Raw genomic sequence first — 15,899 nt, forward strand, 5'->3', positions numbered from 1 at the left:
GATAATCACATAGGTCTTAATCAACTTTCAGTTATAGATTACAATTACGTGCTTGTAAGTTGCAATTGTATTTTTGTTTTATTAAAATTTAGGTTGGATGTATGATTTAATATATTTCTATACCTCTCAAGTCTCTACTGTATCGCTAACTGAAAACTTTAACTAATGAAAAGAATTTGCTATTCACAATATCATAAACTTGAATATAACAATGAAGTTTTCTTGCCTTCATGAATTCATATTGGTTTTTATAAGCACACACAAGTCCTAGATATCAGGTTTAGAGGTAAAGAATTAAGGATGTGTGTGTGTGTGTAAATTATGAGTAATGTAATGACATAAATCATCTAATAATTTCTCCTGTATAAGACTTGTTTGATCCCACTAAGACCACTAGATTAAGAGGGAAGATACATGACTTTGTGATACTTGAATATATAACAATTATGCATGAAAAATGGTGCTTAAAGAGGAAAACAAGGGGATGAAATAACAAAGAATACCACCTAGATATATAGGTAAAATTTATACATATTCCTAATTTCTTTTCTCCCAATAGGAAGAATCAACGTGGACAGGATATAGATCTGCAGCCGATGAAGATGAGGCCGTCCAAGGCCCCTCAATTGATAAACTATGATTTTGCTCTTGTGTCTCACTTCTCTCATTTTCTTTTTGAAAGTAATGTTGTCGCATTGCCTCTAACTTCATTTCATCCATTATCTCAGATGGATCTGAAACAAATTCTGGAATCATAGTTTTTCCTTCTAGCATACTAAGCACCGATGACATGGTGGGCCTAAGGTTTGAAGTGGTATTGGTGCATAGGAGCGCCACTTTGATCATCATCATTACCTCATTTTCATTGAAATCTGAACCTAACCTTCTATCAACTAGCTCCATTAGGTTACCCTTCTCTTTCAATAAATGTGCCTGTTGAAACAAAATATAGAAATCGGTTTGATTTGAGAGTACTTCACAATTGAAATACTTATAGTTGAGCAAGAAGTATATCAAAGTGTAAGTTCCTAATTTCTTTAGAGTAGGAAGACATTTGCTATGTTTACAAAAATCTATAATTTTGAAAAAGAACGGAAGACTATGTTTTTAGGTTTGTCTTCATGTTGGTAGATATTATAAAAATCATGTTAAGTTTAAACACATAGTGTTATTTATATGAAAATATTAATCAGTGTTTTTAGGACATTGATTAAAAAACTATAAAAAAATACTTTTATTTAAATTTGTAAAATTATGTTAGTCATAACTTTTTTTTAATATTTTTTATGATTTTTATAATATATATATTTTCATTTTAATTCCTTAATCAATATGTTTTATGGATACTATTAACAAGACCCTTATTTAAATTTCTAAAGTAGAGCATATCATAATATTTTTTTTTCCACATAAACAAAGAAAATAGAAGTTACGCACCCAATCTAGAAGATGCAATGCTTCTTGCTTGGATCGGTGGATGGTATTGCTCTTTCCAGATACAATTTCCAAGGCAACAACTCCAAAACTATAGACATCAGCTTTGTCTGTCAAATAACCATGCATTGCATATTCTGGAGCCATATATCCACTACATAATTGAATACAACATCACTTCAAATAAATAGTGCTTAGACTTCACCAAGAAAAAAGATAGTGCTTAGATGTTTTTTATTTAAAGTATCATAAGTTGTCCAAATTGGATTTTATCATGTTTGTCAATGTACATTCTCTTTTAAAATTGCTTTTTGATAAAACTCACAAAATAGAAAAGTTTGAGAACTTAAATTAACTTACTAAGTCCCAGCTACTCTTGTGCTTATGTGAGTATTGTCCTCCTCATCGAGCTTGGCTAGACCAAAATCAGATATTTTTGGGTTTAAGTCTTTGTCCAGTAACACATTGGTGGCCTTAATGTCCCTGTGAACAATTTTTAATGTTGATTCTTCATGTAAGAAAGCCAAACCTCTAGCAATACCAATGCAGATCTTGTGCCTTGTTGGCCAATTCAATTTTAATTGAGATGCTCCGTTACCTTCGTAAATTAAACAAAGATAACAATATCATTTAGTCATATATCTATATATATATAGATTGAAAATTAAGTCATGTCAAAAGCAATCAAATTAGTTGATTGTGTAAGACAATTATTTACCAAATAAAGCTTGTGCAAGGCTATTGTTTTCCATATATTCATATACTAGCAACAATTGATCTCCTTCAACGCAACAACCATATAGTTTAACAAGACAAGGGTGCTGCAAGGCTGAAATCAAGCCTATCTCATTTATAAACTCACGATTTCCTTGCTTTGACTTGGATGAAAGCATCTTGACAGCTATTATCATGCCATTTGATAAAATGCCCTGCATTTCCGAAATGTTATATAATTTTTATGAATTTCTAAATTATTTAATGATTCATCTACACAATTACAATATATCAATCACAATAATTATGAAATGTTATATGTAATATCTTGTAGGATACCTTATAGACAGGACCAAAGCCTCCTTCTCCAATCTTATTGGAAATATCAAAGTTGTTTGTTGCAACTTTGATCTGACGCATAGTAAATAAATTCGTTTGCAGATTTAAATCCTTTAACTCTGCCAATAAAATAAGATTGAATGAGATGTCTTGTGTATCTTGAGAAAATCTCTTGTTATTGATAATGTTGAAAAAATAGTCATTATTTTAATTACCTATATATATATATATATATATATATATATATATATATATATGGAAATCTTAATATTCATTCTACTTAAAGTGCATTAGCATTTAACACCAAAAACTTTAAAGGAAAATCATTGGTTGTTTTATTTTTCAAAATTTCATTCAAGAATATTATTGTATTTTATCATTTAATTTAAATAAGAAAACATAATTTTTATCTCTCCTATCTTTTTTCCACTATTATCTCTTATATACATGAAAAAAAATTAGTTAAATGATAAAATATTATAAAATCTTTAAATTAAATTTTGAAAAGCAAAAGATTCATTGATTTTTTAATTCAAAATTTTTAGTGTTAAATGTTAATCTACATCAATTAGGATGTATTTCTATATATATATATAAAAGGACACAAATGAAGATTAAAAAAACTGAATTATCAAATTTTAATAGAAAGCTAGAAAGGAGAACTGATTAGAAACATTAAACATATTTTATAGTTCATTATTTTATTCTAGAGAATCCACCTTTTCCAAATGAATTTCTTTTCCCAATATAAATTCTCCACCCAAGTACGATTAGGATGACAAGAACAATTGCAGCAACTACTATTCCAACTATAACCCCTGTAGACATGCTGCCACTTGTAGTTGTAGAGACTGTTTCAGTACATGTATTGCACAAGAGTAATAAATTAGTGTCATTTGATACTGTAAATGTAAAATTAGAAGAATAATTTCAGAGACAAAGTAACTCACCATGAGTGACAGATATAGCTGATATAAGAGGGCCATATGGGATAGCAGTTGTCCCTTTTCCAGCCCAATAAAATCGGATTATTAAAGAGTTATTCCTCACATGAGCAGGAAATGATCTTGTAATATTCTTTCCAACTCCTCCTGCTTCATTTGCAATATTGAAATCCTTCATCACCTGCACTCCCTGCAATATTTCCAATCCAAACCTAAATGGCTTTTGACTTTATAATTTTTTTACGCACAGACACACACACACATATATCTATGCTATTGAAAATCTTATAGTGAAATGATTCTGCAGGTGAAGTCAAAAGCATTATTATGTAGCGCCAATTCTATTTATGGTAATGTTATATTCCATATGTTTAAATTTGGCAACTTAAACTTACATATAAATAAAGAAAAAAAACTTATATGTAATTCTTTTGGTGGTTTTGCTATTGCTTTTCAATCAAAATTAGAGTTTCACCTAGATAAATATTAAAAATTACCGTCTCCATAGATTAATTTCTCCAGTATAATGAACTTCAATTCTGCTTGAAAAACATCACTAATAGTACTTAAGAAATTACATCAAAGTTTTGTCCTTAAATAACATGTTGATAAAAAAAAATGGAAAACTATTAACCAGATAGTCAAAACAAAATTAAAAGTCTTCATTTCATTCTCTATCAAATATTTTACTGATCAAATTAGAAAAGTAGTTAAATTGACCATACAATACCTGAATGTAAACATCAAATATACGCCTCCCTAAGCTGCTATATGTGTTGTCATCAGTGAACATGATCTCTGCAAAATGGAGCAATACTGTGTAGTCTCCATTTTCCAGACAAAATCCATAATAAGTCAGAGAAATGGGGGATACACGTGCGGTTTGATATAGTTTAGAAAGCCCGGTTTTATTTTGTTGCTGGATATAGGTTTCTGATACAGGTTTTTGGGCATCCAAGAAGTGACCGGTGTTACTAAATGCCCAATTTGAACCCATGATTTTAGACGTTGCTGCTCCTGATGGATCTAAATCTGGATCATATACTATACCTTCACTACTTAGCTCCCTTTCACCACCACAATTTATATGGAAAGAGTTAAAGGCTGCTACAAAAAAAAAGTCAGAATTTAGAAATCATAATAATTGTGTTAGTTTGTAATAATAGTTCAGCTTGGATAAATTTCTTAACAAATACTTATAAGCTAGAAAATAAAATAAAAGATATGATTATTAGCTTGTACATTAAAAACTAACTTTTTAGAGACAAGATGATTGATGACACTACAAAATTATGATAAATAACAAAATATCATAACATTGATTTTTTTTAAAAAAAAAACTGACAAGTGTATTAGATGTGCAAACTGATTTAATAGTTTTTACAATATTAAAACACTTGGTAAGATTAAAACATCTACATGTTTAAGTGTTTGAAAAATCAAGTGTCTAACAGATGAAAAGTTTGATATGTTAACAAGTCTTAGAAAATTGCAAGGTCTATATTCGAGACATCTACAAAATTGTTCATTTTAAAGAAAGTTAAATCTTCTCAAAGAATGGGTCGTACTTTGCACAAAAATAATTTTGTGACAAAGTGAACTCTCAAAAAAGTTAACCGAATGTCAAACTCATAACAGAAAGTCCTATAACTACAAAGAGTTCAAAATAACTTTTTGAAAGAGGATAAAAATAACAACTTATATATGCATTAAATGTATTGTTCAACCATTAACTTAATTTTTCTTTTAGAATATTGAACTTCACTTCCAACAACTATAAGAAAGGCATGAACTATAAATACCAAAACGTGAAGAATTTAAGATGGAATTATCTCATATTAATGCATTGAAGTATAACACTTGCTGGGAGGATATATAATAACTCATCTCTTTGCTTTTGTACCTCAGAAGATTCATGGGTTAACACTTAACATGTTCAAAGGCTTAATAATAACAGTTCAATCACAAAAAGTATTAGTTATACTTACTTTTAGGACAATCATTGGTTGTCGTCAGACAGTGAATAGGTCCACTGGAGGAATATCAAGGGGAAACCAAAACAAGTCAGCATAAACCATGAACGATAGACTTGTTTAAAAATAAGTTTTAATCTGATTTAATAAAAATCTAAACGGACCTTTTTTAAAAAACATTGGATTGAGTTTTAAGTTGAAAACTTCAAACTAATTTTAATGGATTGGTTTGGATTTTAAAAAATCCAAATCAAGCTACCACGCACAAGAGAAAGAAAAAGGGCATGGTGTGTACATATGTGTGTGATGTGAACCACTAGGATAAGCTTTGGAGCTTGATAATATAATAAAAATGAATATATACTGAAAATATAAAAAAATTTACATTATTATTTAATCATAATTTATTATATACAATAAGTTTATTAAATTTTATCATAATTAATTTAAAAATTATATTAACGACAAATTATGATTCAACAACAATATAAAAGTATTCTAGTATCAATGACAGTTAAACTTTGAAAATATAAAACTTACTTTTGGCTCATTGGAAAGCTTTCAAACAAGTTCCTATGACAAATAAGACACGGTTAACACTTACACATATAGCTTGATAAAATTACCAAATGAGAAAAAATGAAATACTTAAATTCTTACACTGTTGGGTTTTGGATCTGTTGGCATGACTGTTGTTGCGGGGGTTCATTGCTAAAGTTGTTATACGAAATATCACTATGCTTAAAATGTAAAATTGCAATTAGAAACTAGATAAAACAAAAAGTTGCTGAAAAAACATAGAAAGTGACCCAAAAAGTTATTGACTGATATTAAAAATAGTATCATTTTTCTATATGCAAATAACAGAACGATTTAAAATATTGGTAAAACAAATTAGTGGCAAGTATATAATGCTATTGTGTGACATCATATTAACTTAATGAATTGTATAATAATTGATAGTTATGATTTTTTTTTGAATTGGTAGTTATGAAAAAGAAGAAATTTGGTGCATGGTTGCATTTTTATATTTTAGCTCAAATATGTTTTTTTTATTTTTGATAAATACTTAAATTTTACGTTTAATTTCTAATAAAAATAAAATTTTTCATTGGATCACTTATAAAATAATAATTTTATTTTTTATTTTTAATACTTTATTTTAGTTCCTGATAAATTAACCAACTTTATTTATAATTTTTTATGTTTTTTCATTTGTTATTAGTATTTTCATATGGGAGCAAAAACAAATTTTTTATTTTATCAGAGTAAAAGTAAAGAATTTTTTTATTAGGGAGTATAAACAAAATTTTGAATATTTATTAAAATCACGTTCAAACATATTTTAGTCTTATGTTTTTCATGAAGCTCCCACCAATGTTTGTTATCTGATAATTTTTAACACGCTCAAAACTAAGTCTTGTTAAATATTTGTCTCCTTTAATTATGGGACCAATTAATAAAAGGTACATTAAACTTGCCTTGTTGTAACTTCTAGTCGATGCGCTTTAGACAATAAGTAGTTCGAGAAATTTAAAATTTTCAATATGAATATCTGGTAATTAAGCTAACATAGAATCCAAAAATTAAGAATATCTAAATCATTTAATTCAACAAAACATATAATTAATTTGCGTTTGAAATAGAAACTCACATGGGACGTTTAGCATTTCCTACCCAGTTGGGTATTGGTCCAGTGAACGAGTTTCCAGTGAAATATCTAAGAAAAACAATAATAAAAAAAAAAACATAGGACGTGTCAATTGCTCGTCAATTAATTGAAATGATAAATAAGCTAATCATCCTTACCCCTAACCTTTTCTTTCAGAATAACATTTGCTTGGGAGTTAATAAAGATATGCTATATATTAAGCACTTTATAAGAGAATATAATTAGAAGAAAAAAATGAAATAAATGTGTTCATGTACTAAATTGACTTAGACATAAGTTAATAATAAACTTTTAATTTGGAGAAGCTATTATGAAAGAATTTTTACAAATTAATTAGCTTAGGGAGAAGTTAATTTGATTTTCCTTCTCATTTTAATCTTAAAGGTATTTACAAAAAAGTTTGTCCAAACCGACCCAAGGATATTGCTAACAATGCCTAAGTGGATCCGGAGCCTCTCATATCTAAGATAATGTGTTGGTGACACATTGTAAGAGGGTAAAAACTATATATGTACTTGTAACTAATTCATGGATCAAAGGAATGAAGATCAAACTGATAAAAGAGATAGAGAAAATATTGATACTCATGAGGTAACATAATGAATTGATTGGAAAAGATAAAAATTACACAGTGAAAGTTCTAATTTATAGAGCATATAATCCTTAACAAACTTAACTTCCTAACTGACTTACTATGTTTTATAATTAACCTCTATTATCCTCTTCAAGCTAATACATGTTATTACTAACCATGGATCAAAGGGATGAAGATCAAACTGACAAGAGATATAAAAACTATTGATATTCATGAGGTAACATATTGAATTAATTGAAAAAGATGAAAATAACATTGAAGGCTCTTAATAATACGTAGAGCATATTATCCCTAAGTAACTTTATAATTTCCTAATTTACTTCCTAGTTTTCTATAACATCTGTAAGTATTGTTAATGAGTTACTTGTGCAGGGTATCAATCTGAATTTAGTTATAGGCTAACGTTATGCAACTACAAAAAAAAAAAAAAAAAAAAGTCTAATATTGGGTTGGATTACTTTATTGAAAAGTTAAAATTATCTTACAAGTAAGTCAATCCTAGTAGGTCTTGAAAGGCTTCTGTAATGTTTCCGCTTAATTTGTTATAGCTCAGGTCTCTGAAAGAGAAATGTTATCCAAAATAAGTTAGGAAATGCTAATTAAAAGAAACAACAAGACATTAAGATAATTTATGAATACATGGCATTGATATGTTGGATTACTCGGTCTTGAATCTAAGTAGTACTGTTGAGGGAAAATGAAAAAAAAATTAAGTCTTATATTTATTAGAGATAAAATAAAGATATAATATATAAATAAAGGATAACTCTTACCCTGTGAGTTAATTTTTTAGTTGAATTAGACCCAAACTCATATATTAAAAAATGATCAAATTTTTAAACCCAAATTTAATTGTGTTAATATAATTTAAAGAGAAAATTATATTAACACTTGTAACAAAAAAATTACATTAACTCCAATATTAAACTGATACTCCTATACAATATTATCTAACCTCCTTAATTCTTTGAAAAATATTATACTCCTGTTAGATTGTTACAATCTTTAAAAAAATATGAAAAAAGAAAAACAGGAGAGTCAATGTATAGTCTAAAGAAAACTCAGAAAGAATTAGTAATTTACTCTAGTTTAAACGGATTGAATTCCAATTGACTCGATACTCAAATAATATGTGTAAATTAAATTTATATTATCATTGAGGCATAAGACATACAATTTTTCCATAAAAAAAGAAAAAGGCATACAGTTTAGAAAACTAAAACTAAAGAACGCTCCGAGACATGTATCTCAGACAAATTATATCAATAAGAATTATCTCATAAAATTTTGATTTAATATCTTCCATATATAATTTTAAAAATATTATGCGAGATTGGACTAATTTAAACAAAAGTTATGTTGGACGAAACTAACTTTGAAGTTAAAAATTAGTTAGTAACTAAAAATTAAAAAAATATTTTAAATATTTTATTGAATCATAAATATTTGATAAAATTATTTATTAAAATAGTTAAAAATATAAAATTACATAAATAGACATATTTGTGTAACACTTTTATACAATTTTTAATTTGATTTTCTTGATAAACATTAATGTATTTTGTAGTATTTATAATTTTATTATTAAATTAATTTTAAGCACTTGTAGTTTTTTATTTTATAAAATATGCAAAACAAAAAACAAAAAAAAAACTACAAAAATTTATTACATCATTATCAATATCATATATAATGAAAAAAGGTAAAATGAGAAACCCTAGGTAAAAAATTAAATTTTTACTTTAAATATAAAAGATTAAAAAGTAAATTTAATAAATATTGAGAGATAAAAGAGAAATAAATATAAAAAATTAGAAATTAAAAGCTAATATTTTCAAAAAATACTACGTCGAATAACATTTAAACAAACTTTAGAAATTATTAAAAAATGTTTATCTAAACCATTAAATAAATTTTTTAACTAATAAAAAAATTAGAAACTAATTAAAGTATCTTGTTAAACAACCTCAAACTCAAATTTGATCTATAATTTTTATGCCATGAACGAGATCCAGTTAACTTTGGATTAAATAATACGTTATAGGACATTATTTTGATGGATTTATTTAATTATACTTTTATTTTTTTAGTTTTCAAATTTATTGAATAAAATAATTTTCAAAACTTAATTTAGATTGTAAAAACGAGAGACAATAATATTAGATAGTGCGAAGAAGAATATGAGTAGTAGAAAAATGAAATAGAAAATAAAATAAATTAAATTTTTTTTATGTAAAAATCGAAAAGAGATATACTTTTGAAAATAGTTTAAAAAAATTATTATCAAATAATTTTTTCTTATTTTTTAGAATACATAAAATAGGAAACAAATGTCAAAAACACGATCTTTGCACCGAGTGGCGAATGGACGTTGGTAGGAGTAGGTGGGAGCAATTGCCCCACAGTTTTTTTTTTTTTTTTTACTTTTAAAATATTAAAAAAATATTTACCTCCATAAAAAATTCTATTAATTTTTTTTAAAAAAATTAGATAGTTACAAGAGATAACAGATAGAATAGATTGTATTTTTTTTTTCATCTTATCAACTAAATATGATATTATGGAATTTATAAAACTCACACATCTTATTTAATTAATTGAATTAAATTCATTAATTATGAGATTATATATTTGATAAAATTTATAATATTTTTATAAAAAATTTATAGATTATATTCTTGTCCCCATTGAAAATAAATTTTAGATACGTCAGAAGCTCTATAGCGCTCAAAACACTAAGAAGATAATTTCTTTCACATATTTTTTCATTCCAAGAATAATTTATGTGTATTATCTTTTACCTCCTTGTAAAATCAAGTGTTATCATATTATTAGATTAAAATCGTTTGAATATATTTGTAATAGGCAAACACCTTTCCAAAGATGTACCTAGACAGGATTAGGTATAGTAAAATTTTACATAAAAAATAAATAAAAATTAAACATTTTCTAATAATTCTACACTACATAATATATTTTTATGTTGGATCTCACTACAAGTCCACAACATCGTCTTCCCAATCATCTTACTTCCTTTGTATGGAATGTTTATATATATATATCCAAAAGCATTAGATACAATTCATTTTTTACTACTATAAAGTAGTAGGAAATTGTTTTTAGAAAGGTACTTGTTTTATTTCAAAATAAATATAATCTTAAGTTATTTTATTTAGATGAAGAAAAATTAACAAATAGATTATAAAAAATAATTTTATAAAATTAACATTAATAGTAATATTATATTAAAAATTAAAGTAATACTTATTAGAGATATTAGTAAAAAAAATAATTAATATTACATTAAAAAATTAACATAAAACTTATTTCAGGATAATTTTTTTAAATGTGACATTTATTTTTCCTAGGATGAAAATATAATATATTTTTTTCAAATAGCCATTATTTTAATAAAAAAATTGCAATAATGGAAAATTTTCAAAATTAAATTGAATTTAGCATATTAATTGGAAACGAAAGTGAATAAACACTTACAAGACTTGCATGTCATTAAAGTTTGTCTTGTTCCCAAGATATTGAGGTAATGTGTCATTAATATGACAACTTCTTAGTATCCTGTGAAACAATATCAAAGTCGAGAGTTATGCATAAAAATTATGCCAATATCTTTTCATTTGGCTATTGTACTTCTTAAACTGGTCAGTGCCATACTGAGGCACTAACATACAAAGAAACAAAATAAATAAATAAATAAACAAAAAGCAATGAAAATAATTAACTCACAATATTTTCATTTTTGTCATATTATTAATTGGTGGAAAAGCAGAATCAGATCCATTCAAGTCACTAATTCTCCTGCATTTAATATTTTGATGGAAGTATACAATAAGAAAATAGTTTAATTTTAAAATTATAGTTACTTTTGAAATACTACACATACAGGTCGTATAAGTTTTGCAGAAACGAAATTTCAGAAGGAATTGGCCCACTTAAACCACTCCCTTGAATTGTTCTGTAAAACAACAATATAATTATAGCATCAGGTGTAAAGATGAACAATAGAAATATAACAGAAAATGTTACATTTCGGTCCAAAACAAGTTCGTACGTACAACATTTCCAGATCGGTCCATCTTTGAATGAAATCAGGTATCTTTCCAGAGAATTGATTGTCACTAAGTCGGCTACATCGTTGTGTAAAATAGACATTGAAAATTTTGTCATAATTTCATAACCAAAAGAAAAACAAAATACAAAGTAACTAAAGACAATAAAATGGAAAGCTTACAGTTCTGTCAATGTTGTAAGTTTAGCCAAAGTTTCAGGAAGCTCTCCGGTAAAGTTGTTAGAGGTAAGATGCCTGTAACGACAATAATTTTTTATATAATATAAAAGCGTGAACAATTCTGTTAATAACATTGTTATTTAATATAAGAAAAAAATGGAATTGTGTTGTTTCTGGATAGTATTACAATTATTTGGTATAACGAAAATGTGAAATTATTGGTATGGTACAATATAACTCACTTTTGTCACCTTTAACATACAAACTTATTTCTTTTATTATGAGTGTGCTACTCTCTCTCTTTATTTTCATTTTAGTTTGATAAACATATACTTATAATGTAAATATTTTTATATTGTTAACTGATAAAAGATTAACTTATATATATATTCAACAACAAAAAGTGAATCAAATTAAATAAATCAAGTAGGCATAAATACAGGGCTTACAATTTCTGAATGCTTGGAAGGTTCCCAAGTTCTGGAGGTAGATTTCCAGAAAATTGATTGAATTCCAAAACCCTATTCATTAATAAGTCATTCGTAAACATATACCGTGAAATTGGAAAGGGGAAATTCTTAATCTATTTGTGATAATAACTGAAAACTCACAAATTTTGGAGGTTGGTGATGTTTGCTATCTCTTTTGGGATTGGACCAGTTAGTCGATTTCCATAAAGAGAACTACCATGAAAATGGAACACGTAAATTAGATAATGTTACACACATAAAAAAAAAAAAAAAAGTAGAGCAAAGAGAAAATTAAAGGTGGAGAAAGAGAGAACACATGCTGCGAAGATTGGAGGAGCCCCATTGGGTAGGTATAGTACCGTTAAGGTAGTTTTTTGTGAGGTCACTGTATCAAATAAAGAAAATCAAAGGAAAATGAATTGTATATATGCAAGTTAGTAGTTTAGTAGTAAATGAAACAAGTTTATTGTCCTTCAAAGAAGATTAGTTACGTACATTTCTTCAAGGTAAGGTAACCTTATCAGTTCGCGTGGGAGCATGCCTCGAAGATTTTGTGATTTCAGCAATCTGACAATTATTTAACATTATAAATAACAGTTTTTTCTTATGAGATAATCATAGGTTTACACAAAAGGTGCACGTGGAGGCTGAATCACCGTCTTAGTCTTTAACACTACTAGATTCTGTTAATTTAATTTAGAAAGAATACTAACAACATAGTTTTCAACATTTTGTTTAATACTTATTTTTTTTTATTATTGATTGAAATTTATTGAAATTAAAATTATAAAATTAGGAAAGAAAAAGTAATTAAATAAGGAGTGAGACCCATAAAATATTATGTTTTTAAATAAATTTTAATCAATAATAGAAAATATATTAAAAAAAATTAAAAAATTAACTGAACACATAATCATATTATCTCAATATATGCAAGGTTTGAAATTAAAAGGTATATAGGCTCTCTATATTACATTACATTGATAGGAAAATCAAAATACATGTAAATTGATAAAAACCGAATCATCTATTCCAAACAAAATAACATTTGATTTTCATCCAATCAGATTGGATTTTTTTTTTATAAAAAAACCATTTAAACAGAACCAAACCACAAGTCCTTTTGATCTTTGGATCAAATGGTTTTTTTTTTTCTCAAAACCAATGTAAATTGATCCTCAAACACTTATGATTGGGATTAAGAGATAAACTAACTTAATTATATCTTTATTTTTAAATTTTATAAATTTAGAAAACCACGACATAATTTAGGAAGTTTTGAAATTATAATACACTATTTATTAGAGAAAATAGATTACACTAAGAATATAAAATAATTTTATATTGTTATCCAATGATAAATTAATTAACATATATAATAAATTTGTTAATTTTTACCTAAATTACCTTCAAATTAAACTCACACCACCCATTATTTTTTATTAGTTCAAAATGTAAAATTTTCTAATCTTATGACTCTATTATAGTACATAATAATCATGAAACTCTTAAAAAATATACTTAATTTTTATTTATATAAAATTATTTATAGTTAGTTAGTATGTCTTTATCTTTCTCACTTATCATTTTGATATTTCATATACCATTGTTTCTCTTTTTTTTAATAAGGATATAATTAGTTAAGAAAAAAATGATTAACGTTCAAATTTTAAAATAACAATAAACAGAACTATTTTATTTTTTCTTCCAAAATAACAGATTAAGAGAAATAGAGAGAGTAATTCTAAAGATAGGAACTGGCATAAAAATTTTGCCACAAAATCTTTAGATCAAATTCTGTTGATAGAAAGATTGACCTATATATATAACACGGCAGAGAAACTTACATTATTACAACATGGCAGAAGTTTTCACCGGGGATAGTGCAATTGCAAGTGACATTGTTGTTCTCCTTAGATGTGAACCAGGGAGGTTGTCCTGAGCATGGATCTATGTCAGTGTCCCATTCCTTCTTACCAAGCGTCTTGCCCATATCTTTCAGAGCTTGCACTATACATATGCAAATTTCAGAAGGATATCAGCAAAGTACTCATTATTTATCTTCCAAATTCTTTACACACCCACACAAAACATATATTCAGAGAGAGAGAGAGAGTGTGTTTTAAATTATGGGAATGACTAAAATAGAATTTTTATCTATTATTTATATTTTGGAAGATGTCATAATATATATAAAACATTACGGATGAAAAAATTTGATTTACCAGAGATACGTGTTAGAAACAAAGTAAAAGTTTTCAAATTAACTTAAAATAACTAAATTAAAATATAAATAAAGGATTAAAATTATTTTAACCGGACAAAAGTTGTGAATAAAAAAAAGACTTAACGTGATTTTTGATTTATTATATTTTATGATTGTTTTATTTTAATATGTTAAATTTTATTCTTTTATGTTTTTAAAAGATTTTATTTTAATATTTTTTTAACATTTTCCGTTAAGAACATTATTCCTACATTAACTTTTAATCTTAAAAAAATATAATCTAAAATGCAAAAGCAACATCTCTCTACATCTCCGAATCAAAAAACAACATCACCCCTTAGACAGAACACAAGAACAACATGAAGAAGCCACCGATTTCAAAGCCTCTCCAAATTCTCCTTCTCCTCTGTAGCAGCAACACAAAAGCAGATCTGGCTCGGTGGGATGGCCACGCAAGCGCGCGTGGCGGTTTAGAAAGTGAGCTTCTGCCGCAGCGCACCGACCTCAACCGCGACGCCGATTACATGCTCTCCAACGTCGCCACTTCCTCCGCCTCTGCGATCCTTTGGGGGTTTGAATAAGCCAAGTTTATGGGTTTGGTGTTGTTTGTCGATATATTTCTTTTACTAAATAAAAATAACTGTGTGATGTGATATTTAGTGGCATTATATTAAATTAATTATTTTCAAATTTAAAAGTTAATAGAAGAGTGATTTGGTGATAAAATTAAACGTTAAAATAATTTAATGAACTAAGAATGATATACACATGCATGACATTATACCTTCTTCTGGGTGAGTGGTATCAGCTCCAAAAGCAATCGATGTGAACCATAAAGCAAGGAGTGAAAGGAAGAGAAGAAATTGAGAGGAAGTGATCTTCTTCATGCTTATTGAAGATAAATTAAGAATGGAAAAGAAGTTCAGATCAATTTCATAAAAGATACTGGTCGAAAGAGATGAAAGCAAACTGAAGATTACGGATATTAAAGGAGGAGAACTTTGGAAAAGTTTCGTAAAGATAAAGGATGGGCGGCGGACTTCAAATTTTAGGAAAATAATATTTTTTACTTTTTTTAAAAGAGAAAAAAATATTAACAATAATAATAATTTAAAAAACATTATAAATTTGTTTAAAATTTATTATTAACAGATAAATTACTATTTTTTATGCGATAAATTAAATAATTAAATTTTATATATAAAAGGAGTGGAAATATTATGGGAGGTCCTCATATGTGTTCCATAGAACAAAACAATGTCAACTTGCTGGCTAATGTCTTTTC

General features: G+C 26.7%; 1 protein-coding gene across 3 annotated transcripts; it reads right to left on the bottom strand.

The window, feature by feature from the left end:
- Positions 1-227: 227 nt before the first annotated feature.
- On the bottom strand, positions 228-15,587 carry LOC114377259 (probable leucine-rich repeat receptor-like serine/threonine-protein kinase At3g14840). Of its 3 annotated transcripts, XM_028335698.1 has the most exons (25): positions 15,399-15,515; positions 14,974-15,177; positions 14,235-14,397; positions 12,883-12,954; positions 12,704-12,772; positions 12,529-12,600; positions 12,367-12,438; positions 11,921-11,992; positions 11,745-11,816; positions 11,573-11,644; positions 11,416-11,487; positions 11,167-11,247; positions 8,157-8,228; positions 7,059-7,124; positions 6,065-6,139; positions 5,945-5,977; positions 5,420-5,463; positions 4,162-4,538; positions 3,438-3,621; positions 3,207-3,338; positions 2,488-2,606; positions 2,153-2,363; positions 1,795-2,032; positions 1,438-1,588; positions 228-933 (listed from the first exon to the last, which is right to left on the bottom strand). In XM_028335698.1, exons 3-25 carry the CDS (start codon positions 14,378-14,380, stop codon positions 538-540), a joined length of 2,898 nt encoding a protein of 965 aa, XP_028191499.1. In that variant the 5' UTR covers positions 14,381-14,397; positions 14,974-15,177; positions 15,399-15,515; the 3' UTR covers positions 228-537. The 3 variants fall into 3 exon arrangements, with proteins under 3 accessions (XP_028191499.1, XP_028191498.1, XP_028191497.1); XM_028335697.1 differs by lacking the exon at positions 14,974-15,177 and having other exon boundaries at positions 4,162-4,535; positions 15,399-15,587; XM_028335696.1 differs by lacking the exon at positions 14,974-15,177 and having other exon boundaries at positions 15,399-15,587.
- Positions 15,588-15,899: the final 312 nt, after the last annotated feature.

This window comes from Glycine soja, chromosome 11 (assembly GCF_004193775.1).
Source record: "Glycine soja cultivar W05 chromosome 11, ASM419377v2, whole genome shotgun sequence".
NCBI lineage: Eukaryota > Viridiplantae > Streptophyta > Magnoliopsida > Fabales > Fabaceae > Glycine > Glycine soja.